Source organism: Thalassophryne amazonica, chromosome 6 (genome assembly GCF_902500255.1).
Source record: "Thalassophryne amazonica chromosome 6, fThaAma1.1, whole genome shotgun sequence".
In the NCBI taxonomy this organism is placed as follows: Eukaryota; Metazoa; Chordata; class Actinopteri; order Batrachoidiformes; family Batrachoididae; genus Thalassophryne; species Thalassophryne amazonica.
This window is the reverse complement of record NC_047108.1, coordinates 30,068,391-30,086,400: the sequence shown is the minus strand read 5'-3', so window position 1 is coordinate 30,086,400 and position 18,010 is coordinate 30,068,391. Positions and strand designations below refer to the sequence as shown.

Here is an 18,010-nt window from a genome sequence, read left to right as displayed (position 1 = left end):
TGAGAGATTTTGGATTGTTTTATCGCTGTAAGGACTTCCCACAGAGCGGGACGTCGCACAGTGCTCCGAGGCGACGTCGTCATCCTGTTTCAAGCTGAAAACCTCCAAATTTAAGCCTCTATTGACCCAGGACGTCGTGAGAGAACAGAGAACTTTCACAAGAGGTCGGAATCAGCAGTTTATCTGGACATTCCACTGTTAAAGGAGATTTTTTTTAATGAAAGACGTGCGGATGGATTGGCGCGTCGGCTCGCAGCCGGCGCGGCGTGCCCGCCACAGGAAAAACACCTCCGTTGGAAGCCTTAAGGACAAGTTGGAACATGCCCTGCTGTTAAACAATTTCTCAGATACTCACTCAACTAAAAGCCACCAAAAGCCGCCTGGATTTTACAAATGGTTATCAACACGGAGGTGTTTTTCCTGTGGCGGGCGCGCCGCGCCGGTTGCGAGCCGATGCGCCAATCTGTCTGCACGTCTTTCATTAAAAAAAATCTCCTTTAACAGTGGAATGTCCGGATAAACTGCTGATTCCGACCTCTTCTGAAAGTTCTCTGTTCTCTCACGACGTCCTGGGTCAACAGAGGCTTAAATTTGGAGGTTTTCAGCTTGAAACAGGATGACGACGTCGCCTCGGAGCTCTGCGCGACGTCCCGCTCCGTGGGAAGTCCTTACAGCGATAGAAACAATCCAAAATCTCTCACCAGCCGTTAAAGTTTACACCGAAAACCAGCTGAATTTCTCGAATGATGTCCACTCGGATGTGCCTCACAGTTTTGGAAAAAATTTTGATCAAGCACAGCGCCAGTCTCTCAGCAACTTCTCAGACAATGAAAATCCGACGAGGGGGCTGGACCACTCCTCCCACAAGGCGTGCTCACAGCCCAGCTCTCCACAATTTCTCTTATAACTCACTCGACTGGTAAGCATTGAAAGCCGAGATAGGCATGTCCGAACTTGTCCTCTGGCACGCCGAAACGGAGGTGTTCTTTGTCTCGCTCGAACAGCGAATGGGTCGTGATGCACAAAGCCTCCGCGCGGCTTTCCACGACAAAATCTCTTGTTAAAAGTGAAATCTGCCGCAAAATGGTTGATGTCCAGCTCTTGTGATAACCAGAGAAAGTGCACACGACGGGCCCAGCTCCACACAGCCATCCATTTAGAAATGATCCGGTGGTTCGTGCCTGTCGGCTCAGAGCGCGGCGCGCCGAGCGCCATTGTGGGCCGTCCTTAAAGCTGTAGTAACAGTCCTTGTTCTCTGTGAAGTCTGTAAAATTTTCACCGAAAGCCAGATACATTTTTCGAATGGTTTCTAGGTGCCAGTCTCTAGCTTCTGAAAAAATTCTGATGGAAAAAAACCCCAAATCATTACGCCATTTCCAGACAATGAAAATCCGACGATGGGGCGGGACCACTCCTTCCACAAGGCGTGCTCACAGGCGAATGACGTCACCGACAGGCGTGGAAAAACTCATGCATGCGCACGAGGGTTCAAGCTTGTCTGACGTGAAAACATATGAATCAAATCCATATAGTTTTAAAAAAAAATAAAACGGTACGATACTTTATGGACAGACCTCGTATATATATGAGAGAGAGAGTCAATGAATACTCCGCTGGAGCTCAGAACTGAACCTACAACAGAAGCTAACTAATTAGCAGGAAAACAAAATCAAAAGAACACAACACAAAAAAGGTACAGTAACACAGGTAAAGTTTCCAAAGAAGTGACATTAAAGACTTGACAAGAGGATCAAGCCTGATGTCCTGACTTTCTTTTCCCTGTTTGTCCATACTGCTGTTTTTCTGTTCACTCATGCAGCACTCTCTATATTTCTGTATGCAGCAGTGCTCATATCCGCCCAAGGTTTTTGGCCAGTTTCATTCAGGCTTTATCTTCCATCACATTGCAGCACATAGTCCAGCACATGGTTACAAACTGTGTGGGGGGAAAAACCTAAAGTTGTTTTTAGACCTCAAAAATGTTATTTTAGCAGCTCTCTCCTTTCTAAACATTGTTCCAAAATGTAAAATTAGGCACATTTTCTTTCAAAATAAAATGTGGGCAATTTGCATGATTCAGTCCAAATGAAGATGGATTGCATCGTGACTGATAGCTGAATGAGTTAGTGTAATTAAATATTTCAGTTCTTACAGAGGACACACAGCCTTGGAGGTGAAAGATAATTTGGTCTGTGTTCCCAGTGGCGGTGTTGCAGTCCAGTTGTAGTGGTTCCAGCTGTGTGACTGGACGGTTCTTTGTGGACAAGCTGTTGTTTCTTTTAGTCGAAATGGTGCTTGAGTCTGTCGACACGTCTCTGCCATTTTGACCATATGTTCTACAAACCCTCCACATGTCCCAGACAGAGAGATTAGATTCCGCTCTGTTCAGTAAATATATTCATGACTGCGAGCTGTTTGTCCATTTCAGCAAGGAACACAGCACAAGCACAGAGGCGGGAGATGGATGTGAATCGCTTAGTGTCGTCCAGAAGCCAGATTAAACCTGACACCAGCACTCCTGATGATCCCAACTCAGATGACCCTGATGATGGTTGCCGCAAACTCAGCATCATGGCTGCTGTGCATCAGCAGGAGAGCAAGGAAGATCCAACTGCAGCAAAGGTCACGGTGAGGTTAAAGTTTCTCCTTGAGCTGTAGACAGAGTGTACTCATACAACTCTGGACTGTTACACTGTTACACCATCCATTCTCAATTTGTTTGACTAGTGTGAGTGCTCTGGGGCTGGGTTCTGGCATGGTTGCACTTGTCTGGACCAACTTGCGGAGGTGGTATGGGACTGATTCAGTTGCATGTAGTGTGATCACCTACAATGACGGAACATGGGACACTTGCTACTAATATTATTATTACTACTTGGTTAATACAGACTTCAATTATTTAACAAAATTTGTGTTAAAACACACCTGGTTTCTCACCTTATTGATGAACATAAATTGTGGTCACTGAGCAAAGCTGCAAAATATTTCCTATATCTTCTGCCTCAATAATAAAAAAAAAAAGATCCATCCCATTCCAAGATCCATTCCAGCTTATTAATTAATCAAAAACCCAGACAGAGCTTTAATTCATTTGAAAGCTTGACTCTTAGTCTTGTCCATCCAAATTGGAAGTCCCAAAAACCAGTTTTATTTGTTATTATCTATCGTCCACCTGGTCGTTACTGTGAGTTTCTCTGTGAATTTTCAGACCTTTTGTCTGACTTAGTGCTTAGCTCAGATAAGATAATTATAGTGGGCGATTTTAACATCCACACAGATGCTGAGAATGAGTATCTCATCAATAGTTTTACATCCTCATTGAAGACAACTTTGGATGCTGTAGCTCCTCTGAAAAAGAGAGCTTTAAATCAGAAGTGCCTGACTCCGTGGTATAACTCACAAACTCGTAGCTTAAAGCAGACAACCCATAAGTTGGAGAGGAAATGGCGTCTCACTAATTTAGAAGATCTTCACTTAGCCTGGAAAAAGAGTCTGTTGCTCTATAAAAAAGCCCTCCGTAAAGCTAGGACATCTTTCTACTCATTACTAATTGAAGAAAATAAGAACAACCCCAGGTTTCTTTTCAGCACTGTAGCCAGGCTGACAAAGAGTCAGAGCTCTATTGAGCTGAGTATTCCATTAACCTTAACTAGTAATGACTTCATGACTTTCTTTGCTAACAAAATTTTAACTATTAGAGAAAAAAATTACTCATAACCATCCCAAAGACGTATCGTTATCTTTGGCTGCTTTCAGTGATGCTGGTATTTGGTTAGACTCTTTCTCTCCGATTGTTCTGTCTGAGTTATTTTCTTTAGTTACTTCATCCAAACCATCAACATGTTTATTAGACCCCATTCCTACCAGGCTGCTCAAGGAAGCCCTACCATTATTTAATGCTTCGATCTTAAATATGATCAATCTATCTTTGTTAGTTGGCTATGTACCACAGGCTTTTAAGGTGGCAGTAATTAAACCATTACTTAAAAAGCCATCACTTGGCCCAGCTATCTTAGCTAATTATAGGCCAATCTCCAACCTTCCTTTTCTCTCAAAAATTCTTGAAAGTGTAGTTGTAAAACAGCTAACTGATCATCTGCAGAGGAATGGTCTTTTTGAAGAGTTTCAGTCAGGTTTTAGAATTCATCATAGTACAGAAACAGCATTAGTGAAGGTTACAAATGATCTTCTTATGGCCTCAGATAGTGGACTCATCTCTGTGCTTGTTCTGTTAGACCTCAGTGCTGCTTTTGATACTGTTGACCATAAAATTTTATTACAGAGATTACAGCATGCCATAGGTATTAAAGGCACTGTGCTGCAGTGGTTTGAATCATATTTATCTAATAGATTACAATTTGTTCATGTAAATGGGGAATCTTCTTCACAGACTAAAGTTAATTATGGAGTTCCACAAGGTTCTGTGCTAGGACCAATTTTATTCACTTTATACATGCTTCCCTTAGGCAGTATTATTAGACGGTATTGCTTAAATTTTCATTGTTATGCAGATGATACCCAGCTTTATCTATCCATGAAGCCAGAGGACACACACCAATTAGCTAAACTGCAGGATTGTCTTACAGACATAAAGACATGGATGACCTCTAATTTCCTGCTTTTAAACTCAGATAAAACTGAAGTTATTGTACTTGGCCCCACAAATCTTAGAAGCATGGTGTCTAACCAGATCGTTACTCTGGATGGCATTTCCCTGATCTCTAGTAATACTGTGAGAAATCTTGGAGTTATTTTGATCAGGATATGTCATTCAAAGCGCATATTAAACAAATATGTAGGACTGCCTTTTTGCATTTACGCAATATCTCTAAAATCAGAAAGGTCTTGTCTCAGAGTGATGCTGAAAAACTAATTCATGCATTTGTTTCCTCTAGGCTGGACTATTGTAATTCATTATTATCAGGTTGTCCTAAAAGTTCCCTAAAAAGCCTTCAGTTAATTCAAAATGCTGCAGCTAGAGTACTAACGGGGACTAGAAGGAGAGAGCATATCTCACCCATATTGGCCTCTCTTCATTGGCTTCCTGTTAATTCTAGAATAGAATTTAAAATTCTTCGTCTTACTTATAAGGTTTTGAATAATCAGGTCCCATCTTATCTTAGGGACCTCGTAGTACCATATCACCCCAATAGAGCGCTTCGCTCTCAGACTGCAGGCTTACTTGTAGTTCCTAGGGTTTGTAAGAGTAGAATGGGAGGCAGAGCCTTCAGCTTTCAGGCTCCTCTCCTGTGGAACCAGCTCCCAATTCAGATCAGGGAGACAGACACCCTCTCTACTTTTAAGATTAGGCTTAAAACTTTCCTTTTTGCTAAAGCTTATAGTTAGGGCTGGATCAGGTGACCCTGAACCATCCCTTAGTTATGCTGCTATAGACGTAGACTGCTGGGGGGTTCCCATGATGCACTGTTTCTTTCTCTTTTTGCTCTGTATGCACCACTCTGCATTTAATCATTAGTGATCGATCTCTGCTCCCCTCCACAGCTGAGTTAATTTATATCAGTCCAAATCTGGGAGCATCCCTTATTGTTTTATCGTCCTCGCTTCCCATGCTCAAGGAATTTGGATACACAAGTGGGAACTGATCCATAAATTCTTCCATTTTTATTGAACCTTTATTTAACCAGGTTATTTCCATTGAGATTGAGATCTCTTTTGCAAGGGAGACCTGGACAATTATTAAGTTTCCAATCCACCTAACCTGTATGTCTTTGGATGTGTGAGGAAGCCAGAGCAGCCACAGGGAACCCAAGCAAACATGGGGAGAACATGTAAACTCTACACAGAAAGTCCACAGGTGGGAATTGATCCCATGACTGTCTTGCTGTGATGCAACAGTGCTAACCAGTAAACCAACGTGCTGCCCAATTAACCAATAACTAATTTTACTGTCTGGAGGCTGTTGGCAGGAAGAAAGAATGAAAAGCTGGACTAATTTCTGACATGATTTTTTTTTTTTTTTTTTTTGCTGCTCTGAGGATGTACACAACCTTTTTCTGGTAGTACACGCACACTCAAGCACCAACCTGGTTGCGTGTGTGCGCGCGCACGGGGGACAATGAGCTGTCCAAATGAGCTGTATCAACGAGCCAGAGGGAAGATGGACAATGGGCATGAAAATGACAACTGTAAGTAACTACCCTAAGTAACTGCCCTTGTTTGCACTCGGGGTCGCCACAGCAAATCCAAGGTGGATCTGCATGTTGAATTGGCACAGGTTTTACGCCAGATGCCCTTCCTGACGCAGCTCCACATTACATGGAGAAATGTGGCAGGGGTGGGATTTGAACCCGGAACCTTCTGAACTGAAACCAAGCGCATTAACCACTTGGCCACCACTGCTGCTGAAACTGTATTGGGTGGAAACTAGCAATGACACTTGTGTTGTGTGCTGTGCTGCTTTACATGTGGTAGACAGTACTCATTATCTCACATTCTGTTCCTGCCAGTCAACTCTGTGTTTTGTTTTAAAATAAAATACTTTAGTTTGACCTTTTTGAACTGTGTTCCTCCTAGTTTTGATGTGGTGGTAACAATAGAGCATATAACTGATTGCATGTACAGTAGTTAGGGTTACCAAAAGAACAGAGCCTTTCCAAGCATTTATACCATTAAAGATCCTTAGAGTATTTTTCAATATCTCACACCACAGGTGCAATCTGGATGATATTTCAGGGATTTGTCAACATCCTCATCAGCTTCCTGTGGCGGCGTGCCAAGCTTTCTGTAGTTATTACATCTGCCAAGGATATAATGACATCATCTGTGTTTATTTATTTATTTATTTATTTATCGTCTGTTAGCAGGATTATGTCAAAACTACTGCATGGATTTTGATGAAATTTTCACCACGGAAAGATATTAAGCCATGGAATACTCCACTAAATGTTGGAAGTGATCTGGATCCAGATTTCACTTTATATACGCTTTGAAGGATTGCATCAAAACTACTTCACAGATTCTCACCAAATTTGCACCACAGATCGATATTAGGCCATGGAAGACTTCACTGAATTTTGGAGGTGATCCGGATCCGGATTGGCGGACATCAGAAATCTCTGATTGTTCTTGTTTGTCATGATTTTTGTTCCGTTCAGATTCCCACAAATCTTTCACTGCCCGTCACTGTGCATAAATGTTTGCATACGTATATATCATGACAAACATCCCTATTAACAAACCTGACCTTTGTCCTTTTGGCTCATGGTGACACTGCTGGCATGTAATATATCCAGGTGTTCCGGGTTGTACAACTCCAACCGTGATAAATGCTACTCAAACACTTCAGAATGTGGCTGCTGTTGATAGCAAGTCTTCGTACGCTGGAATGATATAAGCGTGAGAAAAATGGCACTTTCTTTGTTGGCTAAGAGTCCAGTAAATAGAACTACTGAATACATGAGTTGAGAAATATATATATTTTTAAATGCAGCTTTCACAAGATATGAAATAAACTGTTTTTGTCACAGACTGTGAGACAAAAGCACAGCTTGTCTGTGTTGCGCTCTGCGTTGGAATGAGCATGCACAAAGCTAATCAAACCAGAGGCTGAGAAAACACTTCAGGTCATATTGATTAGTTTTGAAATGTCTGGTCTGTGTTCCAGATTGATTGAAAACCTGGATCCATGGCTATTCTTTAAGGTTTTTTCTGAAAAATGTAATTGTCCCCAATGTTTAGGAAAGATCATCTAATACCATTTGGCATTCTGTGCTCAGGAACATATTGTGACATTATCACAGCCTTCTTGCAGAACATTTATACCAGTGATACACCAAAAACATAATGTTTTTGCCACCGTTTTGGTGCAGGGACATTTGTTATATGCAGGGGTGAACATATTTTATCCTTTCCAGGTCTCAGTGCAGAGCAGGTCGCTCAGTGAGATCAGGAGTTGGGGACCAATATGTTGACCTTCGTTCAATTCCTGGTCATGTTACCTGTGTGGCTGTGGACAAGATGCTTCATCTGTATTGTCTCAGTGTAAATGGACTGCCTGTAGACAGCCTGGGGGTGTAACCTGTGATGGAGTGATGTCCCATTTTGGGTTAGGTCATAGACTTGTGCTCACACTATGGAATCGAAGAATAAGCGGCTGAATCTCTGGGCCTCTACAGGATTTACTTCTTCAGTTTCTTCTCAGTGAGGAATGTACCTGCATTTGTCCACTCCAGAGGTTCATGCACTCTTTTGTCTCTAGTTTAATCTCCAGTCATCTGTCATTACCTTGTGTGTTGGTGAAGCAGGGATAAAGTGGTATTCTTTTCACTGGGGTGTGTGTGTCTCTGTGGACAAGATAAATCAAAAATAGCTGGCTTGATTTCCGTCAAAATGAATGGGAAGGTTCCTTGAATAGTTATCCAGAAGTGATTAGATTTTGGATCAGTTTGGTTAAAGGTGAGGGAAAACCTGGTCTTAAAAATTACATTTCTTTTAGATGATCACACACATTTAAATAGATGATCTAAAGCAAATATTCTTTCATTTATTTTCTGTACCCCCATCTTACAATTAAGGGTCACTGAGGAGCTTATCCCACTGGTCAGAGGGCGGGAGCTGGGGCTTTACCCTGGACAGGATGCATGTCTACACACACCATGTCTTTTGAAGTGGGAGGATACAGCAGCACCCAGAGTGAACCCACACAAACACAGGGAGAACATACAAACGCACACACGGAAAGGGCCAGCTGGGAAGTGAACCCGGGACCTTTTCTCTATGAGGCAACATTTCTAACCACTGTGATTGGTAGATATGAATGACTTCATAACGAAGTCACACAGAAGTCATATGATGAAGCTATACATAGCTGAAAACACCATTACAGATGTGTTTATTGACTTATACATTTACATTGTGTTGTGTAGAGTTTGCATCAGCCGTCTGACGTCTTGTTTTGTTTACATCAACATTCTTTGCCTCTTTCTTTCGGTCGTCATGAGTTTATCTTTACACTGAACCAGTGTCAGCTTCTGCAGTTTGAACTCGAAAGTAACTCCAGGCCTTATTTCTCTGCAGCTCAGTTTTGCTGCTTGTTATAGTCTGTATACTTAATACTTAACATGATAACAGTGTATGATGGAGTGTACGGAAATGGACAAATAAATAAATCAGTAAATAAATAAATCATGTCATCGAGCCACACAATATCATGCAGGCATAACTCTGGTGGTGTTTTCAGTAACAGCAATACATTTGCTGTGGAACAAAACTCTGTGTGTGTGTGTGTGTGTGTGTGTGTGTGTGTGTGTGTGTGTGTGTGTGTGTGTGTGTGTGTGTGTGTGTGTGTGTGTGTGTGTGTGTGTGTGTGTGTGTGTGTGCGTGTGTGTCATGCAGGGCTGTTTCCACAACCCGGTTCTATAATTGGCCAGAGTGTTCAGGTTTTCATTATATCCACAGATGCCACCAGCAGATCTCACTGACTAACACAACTTTAAATTGAGTCGAAAAGTTCATTAGTAAAATATCTGCTGATGATATTATACAATTATAGACTTTTGATTTCGGTGTACCTGTGATTATGCGGACCTGACCAGGTCCGCATAATCACAGGTACACCGAAATCAAAAGTCTATAACTTCTTTTTTATATGGTAAACAAGAAAATTGGGAGTTTGTCAAACATACTAAAACTGAAAAATCAATCTCAAGTTTCAGCTCTTTATTATTACTGTCATACTGCACCAACTGACATCCCATCAATCGACTGGAGATGCCTGTTAAATCCGTGACGAAGTACTCCGTCAAGCATCCGTCTGTCATAAGTTTCAAAGTTGGGCGCATGTCCCAATTCAGTGACGTACTTGCGAAACAGGTTGGCTGCTGACTGTGTATTTCTGCGGGTGTTCTTTGCATCTTTTTCGTGTAAAATTTGTTTTAAGTCAGTGTCGCTAACAGACGTAAACCTGTCTTCTGCCATCTTGTCAACAAACTGACAGCCAAAGTAGGCATTGTATCGCGTTATCTGATTGGCCGTTATCGATAGAAGGCGTTTCTCGATTAGCTAGTGGTACACTGCAGGCGAGGTGTACTCGTTTCGCACGTGCGGTCTACTCAGCTCCACCAGCGGTCAACTTGGCATGTGATACAGCTCAGAAAGTGGCGAATAGGCCAATCAGAAGTTGGCAAAATCCCATACCATATAATAAAATGGAAGAAAAACCTGCACCTTCTTGTCACCCAGGTTTGAGACCACTGGTTTCTACATGATGAAATGTAAGATATCACATTTGACAGCTAATATTGAGGCTTAAAATAATTTGTTTTTGGTGTCACTGTAGATTAGTGGTTCACAATTACAACAAGAAGATCGTGGGATTGCTTCCCACGTCGTCCTTTCGGTGTGGAGTTTGCATGTTCTTCTCATGTTCATGTCACTTCCCTCCAGGTTCTCTGGCTTCCTCCCACATCCAAAGACGTGCAGGTTAGATGGATCGGAAACTTTAAATTGGGTGGAGGTGTGTGAGAATGAGTTTGTCGCTATGAGGCCCTGCAACAGACTGCCGCCCTGTCCAGGGTGTACCCCGCCTCACGCCCTATAACTGCTGGGACAGGCTCCAGCAACTGACCCCCAAATATTTGACATAATCTTTAACAGTCTACAAAGTGAAATCCTGATCCAGAATCTGGATCCAGATCCAGATCACCTCCAAAATCTAATGGAGTCTTCCAAGACTTAACACCAGTGTGTGGTGAACATTTGGTGAAAATCTGTTAAGTAGTTTTGACGTAATCCTCAAAATCCAACAAAGTGTAGCATACAAAGTAAAATTTTGATCCAGAATCCAGATCTGTATCACCTCCAATATTTAATGGAGTCTTCCGTGTCCTAATACCTATCTGTGGTGAAAATGTCATCAAAATCCGTGCAATAATTTTGACAGACTCCTGCTTTTATTCTATTTATTTTATTTTATATCTTGATTTTATTACGTTCTTGGCGGACCTAATAAAAGGTTATAAAATGCCAATACACTTACACAAAAGATTGATTGATGATTGGTGATTAACATGGCAGACTGTCACAAAATTGCTAACAATTATTTATATCCATCTACAGATGTGAGGGCCAACAAATCATTTCAACTTGTTTTTGATGTTGAACCTAAGACCTGGGGGACTCTACTAGTAACGTGACAAATGCATACATTTAGAAATAAACTGAAACAGCCTGATGATGACATCATCTTCATCAAAGGCTTACATTGTAGCAACCGTATTTCTTACTAGCAGACTCGACACATGAAGACAAAAATGTTACAGTGTGACTGTCAGTATGACCAAAAAAAAGGCTGCGAGGTACAGTGTGATGGCAGTGACAGCCATGACAGCTGTCATCAATTGATTGATCATTCTGATTTATTCAAAGATCATCAAAAAGAATGTGATGCACACCAGTCACTTTGCATATCAAATCTCTTTTCACATAGTGTTACTGAGCATATTAGTGCTGTGACACACGGCCTCCAGCTTTACGTCTTCAAAACTGAGCTGCCCTCAATTTTTAATACAGCTGTTGCTAGAGAGCAGGTGTCTCTGTCAGATTGGAGTTGATCTACCAGTATATAGACTGGTATTCGATTGAAGCTGTGTGTCCTACATGCCACGTGTCTGTGTCTTTGGACAAGAAATTTAATTTGCATTGTCCCAGTCCACCCAGTTGTAAATGGATACCAGTATAGGCTGGGGGTATAACCTGTCCAGGGGAAGTCCTAGACTTTAATCCCTGTATGGTACGGTATCCGGGGATAAGGAACAGCCCAGTCTCTGGGTGAAAATATAGATGAGGACAAAATTATTAGGCCACCTATGGAATTTAACATTTTCTTCAAAATGTGCCCAAATGCATTTTTAACAGAGCAAGAAATTTTCAACACAGCATTTCTAAACATCCTCATTTTATTTCGGATGCTTACATTATTTTATTTTGCACATAGAAACAAAAGGATTTCACAAAATCCAAAAACTGCTAGGGTCAGAATTATTACCCCCCTGATGGTAACAGTCAGTGTGTACTTTTCTGCTCGAAAACAGTCTGCAGTCATTTGTTGTAATTTTCAACAAGCCTCCCAGGGAATCCCAGCCCTATTTTTTATTATTTTATTTTGTTGTTTTTTTTTTGTGAATCTCTGAAGCTCCTCCAGATTTGATGATCTTTTGGCACAGACTTTGGTCTTCAGTTCACTCCACAGATTGTCAGTGGGATTCAAGTCAGAGTTTTGTACAGACCAGTCAGTAACATTCACGTTGGCCTTTTGGAGGTAGTTCTTCACCACGACCAACATGCATTTTAGGCTGTTGTGTTGAAAGACAAAGCAACAACCCAGACATAGTTTTGCTGCTGACTGCTTGAAGTTTCTTTCAAACTGTTCACACATCCTTATTTCTTCAAGATTCCTTCCATCTTGAGTTGATTCTCAGGTCCCGATGCACTGAAGCATCACCACAGCATAGTACTCTGACTGTATCACTGTGGGGACGGTGTTCTTTTGGTTCTACAACTCTCCCTTTTTCTCCAAACATAAGCAACGTCTCTATGGCCAAAGAGCTCTAGTTTTGTCTCGTCTGACCAAAGGACATGCTTGCAGTATGCATAATCTTTCTCCAGGTTGTCCTTGGTATACTTCAGTCTGGCTTGAAGGTTGTCTCTTCTGCAGTAGTGGAGTTTTTCTTTCTTTCTTTCTTTCTTTCTTTCTTCTTTCTTTCTTTCTTTCTTTCTTTCTTTCTTTCTTTCTTTCTTTCTTTCTTTCTTTCTTTCTTTCTTTCTTTCTTTCTTTCCTGTCCAGGACTTTAATGACTGTCTTCTTTGAGACTACAATTCCTGCTTACACCATTCAAGGGTCACAGCGGGGCTGGAGCCTATTCCAGAAGTCATAGGGTGTGAGGCGTGGTACGACTTGGACAGGACACCACATACAGACAACCAAACACATTGACACACAAACACGGCTATGGTCAATTTTGCAATTTCCAGTTCACCTAACTTGCATTTCTGTCGACGTGGGAGGAAGCAACACCAAAGGGAACCCACACAAACATGAGGAGAACATGCAAACTCCACACAGAAAGGACGAGGTGGGAAATGATCCTATGACCTTCTTGCTGTGAGGCAACAGTGCTAACAACAAACATTAGTAATAATAATAATAATAATAATAATAATAATATACTCGTAGTCTTTATTGTCATTGTCAGGTGGCCAACTCTGTGAAGAGTCCCGGTGGGTCTGAACTTCTTCCATTTACGGGTGATGGAGGCCACTGTGCTCATTGGGACCTTCAAAGCAGCAGAAATCTTTCTGTACCCTTCCTCAGATTTGTGCTTTGAAATCCTGTCTCAGAGCTCTACAGACAATTCCTTTGACTTCCTACTTGTCTGTGCTCTGACATGCACTGTCAACTGTGGGACCTTATATGCAGACAGGTGTGTGACTTTCCAAATCATGTCCAATCCACTGAATTTACCACAGGTAAGGATGATCAGTGGAAACAGGTTGCACCTGAGCTCAATTTTGAGCTTCATTGCAAAGACTGTGAATACTTATATGCATCTGATTACTTTGGGGGTTTTTTTTGTGTTCGTGTATTTTTAAAAATTTAGAAAAATCTCAAAAAATGTTTTTTTCGCATTGTCATTATGGGGTATTGTGTGTAGAATTTTGAGGAAAGAAATTAATTTCATCCATTTTGGAATAAGGCTGTAACATAACAAAATGTGGAAAAAGTGAAGTGCTGTGAATCCTTTCCGGATGCACTGTAGATGTGCACATTCAGTATATGGCACATTCCAAAGTGCCAAAATAATGAGAATATCTGGTGATTACTTCAACCCTCCTCCCATATGAAGCATATGTCACCCTAATAATTTTTGCATTAAGGGATTTAACAAACAATCATACTGCATGCATGAGAAGAGGAAATATTTTGGGGCTTTGGTGTGCTGGTGACTATGACATCAGTAAGGTGAGAAACCAGACCTGTTTCTAACCCAAATGTTGCTGAATGAAATGAAGACTGTATTATCCGATTAGTAATTATATTATTAAATTAAACAGTCCTGTCAGTGACATTTGCTCAGTGGTATTGTGTTGTTTGTGCCCAGACTTCATGTGCACGTCTGTGTGTCTGTATCTGTCAGTTAGGAAGCTTAGTATAAAACATCCTTTTAATCAGTAGCAAATGAGCATTCAGGAAGCTGGACTTGTCTTTCATTTCTCTTTTTGGTCTGCGGTGCAGCCCAGCTGAGAACATCTCTGCAAGTCAGACCAGATGTGCGCCAGCAGCTCAGCTCCATCCCCAGTCAAACCATACAATGCAGGTGTAACATGCTCAGCGTGGTCCAGACTATGATGCAAATATTATGGGGTGCATCATGGAAAAAACTGCATCATGTGTGTCTGAGTGTGTGTCTGGTTGTGTTGCATAGCATGTCCTCGCATATGCACAGCTAAATCACACACATTTTGTGGCAGACATGTCCTCCTTCGTCTTTGAGAAAAAGCACCATGGTTCAGCACCGCAAACAGCTCCCACGGAACTGAAGGCAAAAAGGATGACAGTTATACATTTGTGCCACATACACAGCTGTTACACCAATTTGTTGCCATTGTGCATATATGTGCATCAGTTCAATTGGCAAAACAGTCATATATGTGGCCGGAACTTTTTTTTTCCCATAAAGTTTGTTTCCATACTCTTGAGGAGGTTCCAACAGACACTGTTGGAAGGGGAGGTGATGGTCTAGTGGTTAAGGTGTTGGGCTTGAGTCCAGAAGATCATGAGTTCAAATCCCTGCCTAATTATGCCTCACATTAATGCTTTTAGTACATAGTTTTATTGTGGTTGTTCATTTGTTGTTGATTTTATGCATTGATGTGAAGGACTTTGGTTCAGTAGTCACTGTTGTAAAGGGCTATACAAATAAAGTTTGATTTGATTTGATAATTGTAAAGCGCTTTGAGCATCTGATGCAGATGGTAAAGCGCAATATAAATGCAGTCCATTTACTGTTGGTGACTCTCCTAACTCACTGACAGTCTTATCCCTATGTCACCTTAGATCACTGGTTAGTGTCCAAGTCTCACAACCATACAGCATGACAGGTAGCACTAGGACCCTAAAGACTTGGACCATTGTTTGCCTGCAAAGTTATCTGCATTGCCAAACACCTCTGTCCAGTGACTTCATGACTCCATAAGGTCTTCCGGGCATCTGTCGACCTCAAAGGCTGAGGACCCAGAGACATGACTGTCACTGCCAAGGAAAGTCAGTGTCTCTACAAGTTCAAAACTTTCACCACATACAGATACACTTCTGATAGCTGAGTCCAGGAAGTCATTGAATCTTAGTTCTAATCCAGGCAGTGGTGGGCACAGTTCAGCTAATCCGGTAACCGATAATTTTCAAAGCTAATGTTTTTGCTAGCGGATTAGCTTTTCATATAACTTCTAAAACCATCAGCGGACCAATTATCTTACGATAAATTTAGTTCTGAGAATTTTCAGTCCGCTAACTTTTTTTTGTTGGTAAAATGAGCAAAGTTTAACAGTCAAAAATGTTTGTAAACTCTAAAATCAAGCATTTTCGTCTGTTGTGTGTTTGTGGTTGTCGCTTGCCGATGATGTCATCATTAAGCGCAAAGCGTGATTGGCCGGTCAACACAGGGAGCATTGTGTGTAGTGTAGTCCAGGTTCACTTTGGACGTTACAGTGATTGTTACCGTCCGCTCAAAATGGACTAATTTTAACATTATTTTATTTTATTTCTTTGTGGCTGACGGCATAATTTAATCGCCAAGACTTGGTGGGAGAGAGGAGATCTCACTGTGCAGCTGTATTACAGAGGAACTTTTCTTAGACACCGTTTTGGATAATCAGGATGCTTTATGTGGATTATTTCTTCAGAATTTAATGAACCCCACTGAAACTAACAGGTAAGAATTTATATTTACTACGTGTCTTTTACTCCGCCAATCAATGTATTAATGGACGTATTTTGGTTGTTTAAGCCACAGGGTTCAAAGCGTGTGAAAAAAGCAGCAGCTTTTAGTTCGTAAATGATGTGTATATAATACAGAAATAAACTGTGACTTCTAATACTGTGTTTTACTGCTTTTGAGAGATGATGACAGTGTTTGGGGTTTTATTTTTTTACTCATTCATTTTTCGTGTGTTCTTTTTGTGTTTTTGATCCTTGAATTTACCCAGCAGCCCCTGCACTGCTTAAAGTGAAACTGGTTTATTAGAAGCCGACAGTGTAATCTGATGTGGCTGTGTCCGAATCAATACTAAACGTTATTGGTTACCTGTAATAGAGATCATTTTTTTAGCAGTTTATTGGTTTAGCATCATAAAAGAGTTCAGTTATCGGATTAATGGTTATTGAGGCTAACTTTTTGGTTAGCTGTGCCCACCACTGAATCCAGGACAATCTCAAGCCCATAGACTCCAATTCCTCATTCAGCTTCTCAAGTGCTGAAATCAGACTATTACTGATTCCGCAAAGATTACAGCATCGTGCACGAAGTCAAGGTAAGCATACCTTTTCTTCCCAGCAAAAGCACTCAAGTCACTGGTTTCCACAACCTGACCCAGCACCCTGACCAGTGTAGAAGCTATAGTGGAGCAGATGACTGTATCAGTCATTAATTTCTGGAAATAAGCAGCAAAACTGGAACACATAGTCCTTAGACATTAAGCCTCATCCCACCGAATAATAAGCCATCAATAATGAGCCATGCATGGGTGTGTCAGAGATTATTTGAAGAAGATCCACGTTTTAAGCTGTCACATATCCACTACTATGGCTCCTCTGTGTGCCTCTCTGTACCTGACATGTGCCAGGTATCAGTCTCTAGTGAGCCATGACCAACATGTCATTTGAGCCCCGTCCAACCTCAAGTGGCTCATGTCACCGCATATGTTCCACCTCAAGCCACATATGATCCATGTAGCGCCATGTTAACGCGATGTTGGTGCATGTTTAGGCATGAGTTTGATCCAAACCTCCAGCCCTCCCATACTTGGTCCCTTTAAAGTGTGGGTTTGCAGTTCACAGCATCCATTCAAGATGTCACATTTTTTAAACGCAGTCCAAAAAAAAAAGACGCTGTACTGAGTGAGTGCACGCTCCCGCGCCAGGGGATACAAATTCTGACGGGGATAGCTACTGTCCGGTGTGCATCAGGCTGCTGTTCACCTGTTTTCCAGAGTCAAATGCAGCAGTTCTGTGCGTTCACCCAGCTCTCTGTGACCACAAAAAAACAAAACAAACAAACAAAAAGACACCACAATGAGTTGGCCACTTTAATTATATACACCCACTGCCACAACTGTGTGGATCGCTTCCAAAAAAAAAAAAATTCTTTATTTCTTCCACGGCTTACAGTCACCGTGATCCAACTTTTAACTTTGTGTTATGTCTGCAAAATCGCTTTTTTGCGCGCTCTTGTTCTGCGTTCCTGAACAGCTCTACGCTCCTTCTGCTGGCTTCCTTTCCATCTGCAGCTTCACTGGCTTTATTTCTTGCGCGGCTTTAAACACACAGCCACTTTGACATTGTGATCCAACTTTTAACTTTTTGTTTGTCCGTTATTGACTGCAAAATCACTCTTGTGAGCTCACGTTTTTGCATAAATTCTCATCTTGGGTGCCAGTCAACGCACACCCAAGTCAGCGTGCCTCATCTGATCCATTAACAAGATGTTAAATCTATCATAAGCATACTTTTACAGCTAGGAATGAACATGCAACTGTTTTACCAAGCTATAAAAACATTACAAATAGTTACCTTTAAGCTGTTCCAAAATATGTTCCTCATGGAGCAGGAGAAGGAGGAAAAAAGTCCAGATGAAACAGTCCTCTGTGATTCCAGAAGCAATTAGAGGTGTTTTCAACATCCAAGCTCTGACAGAAAATGATTAATCTGCTACAAAATAATGATTTTATATACGGTGTCTGGCGCACAAAGCAGGTGGAATTGTGAGCAAGAGGGCTG

The 18,010-nt window shown here is 41.5% G+C and overlaps 1 protein-coding gene across 1 annotated transcript in view; it reads left to right on the top strand.

Annotated features, from left to right (window-relative positions):
• Positions 1-18,010, top strand: part of nphp4 (nephronophthisis 4) — an 804,312-nt gene that overhangs the window by 674,057 nt on the left and 112,245 nt on the right. Inside the window, exon 20 of the mRNA XM_034171910.1 lies at positions 2,429-2,628. Within this exon, the coding sequence (XP_034027801.1) occupies positions 2,429-2,628 (200 nt within the window). The remainder of the gene's footprint in view (positions 1-2,428; positions 2,629-18,010) is intronic.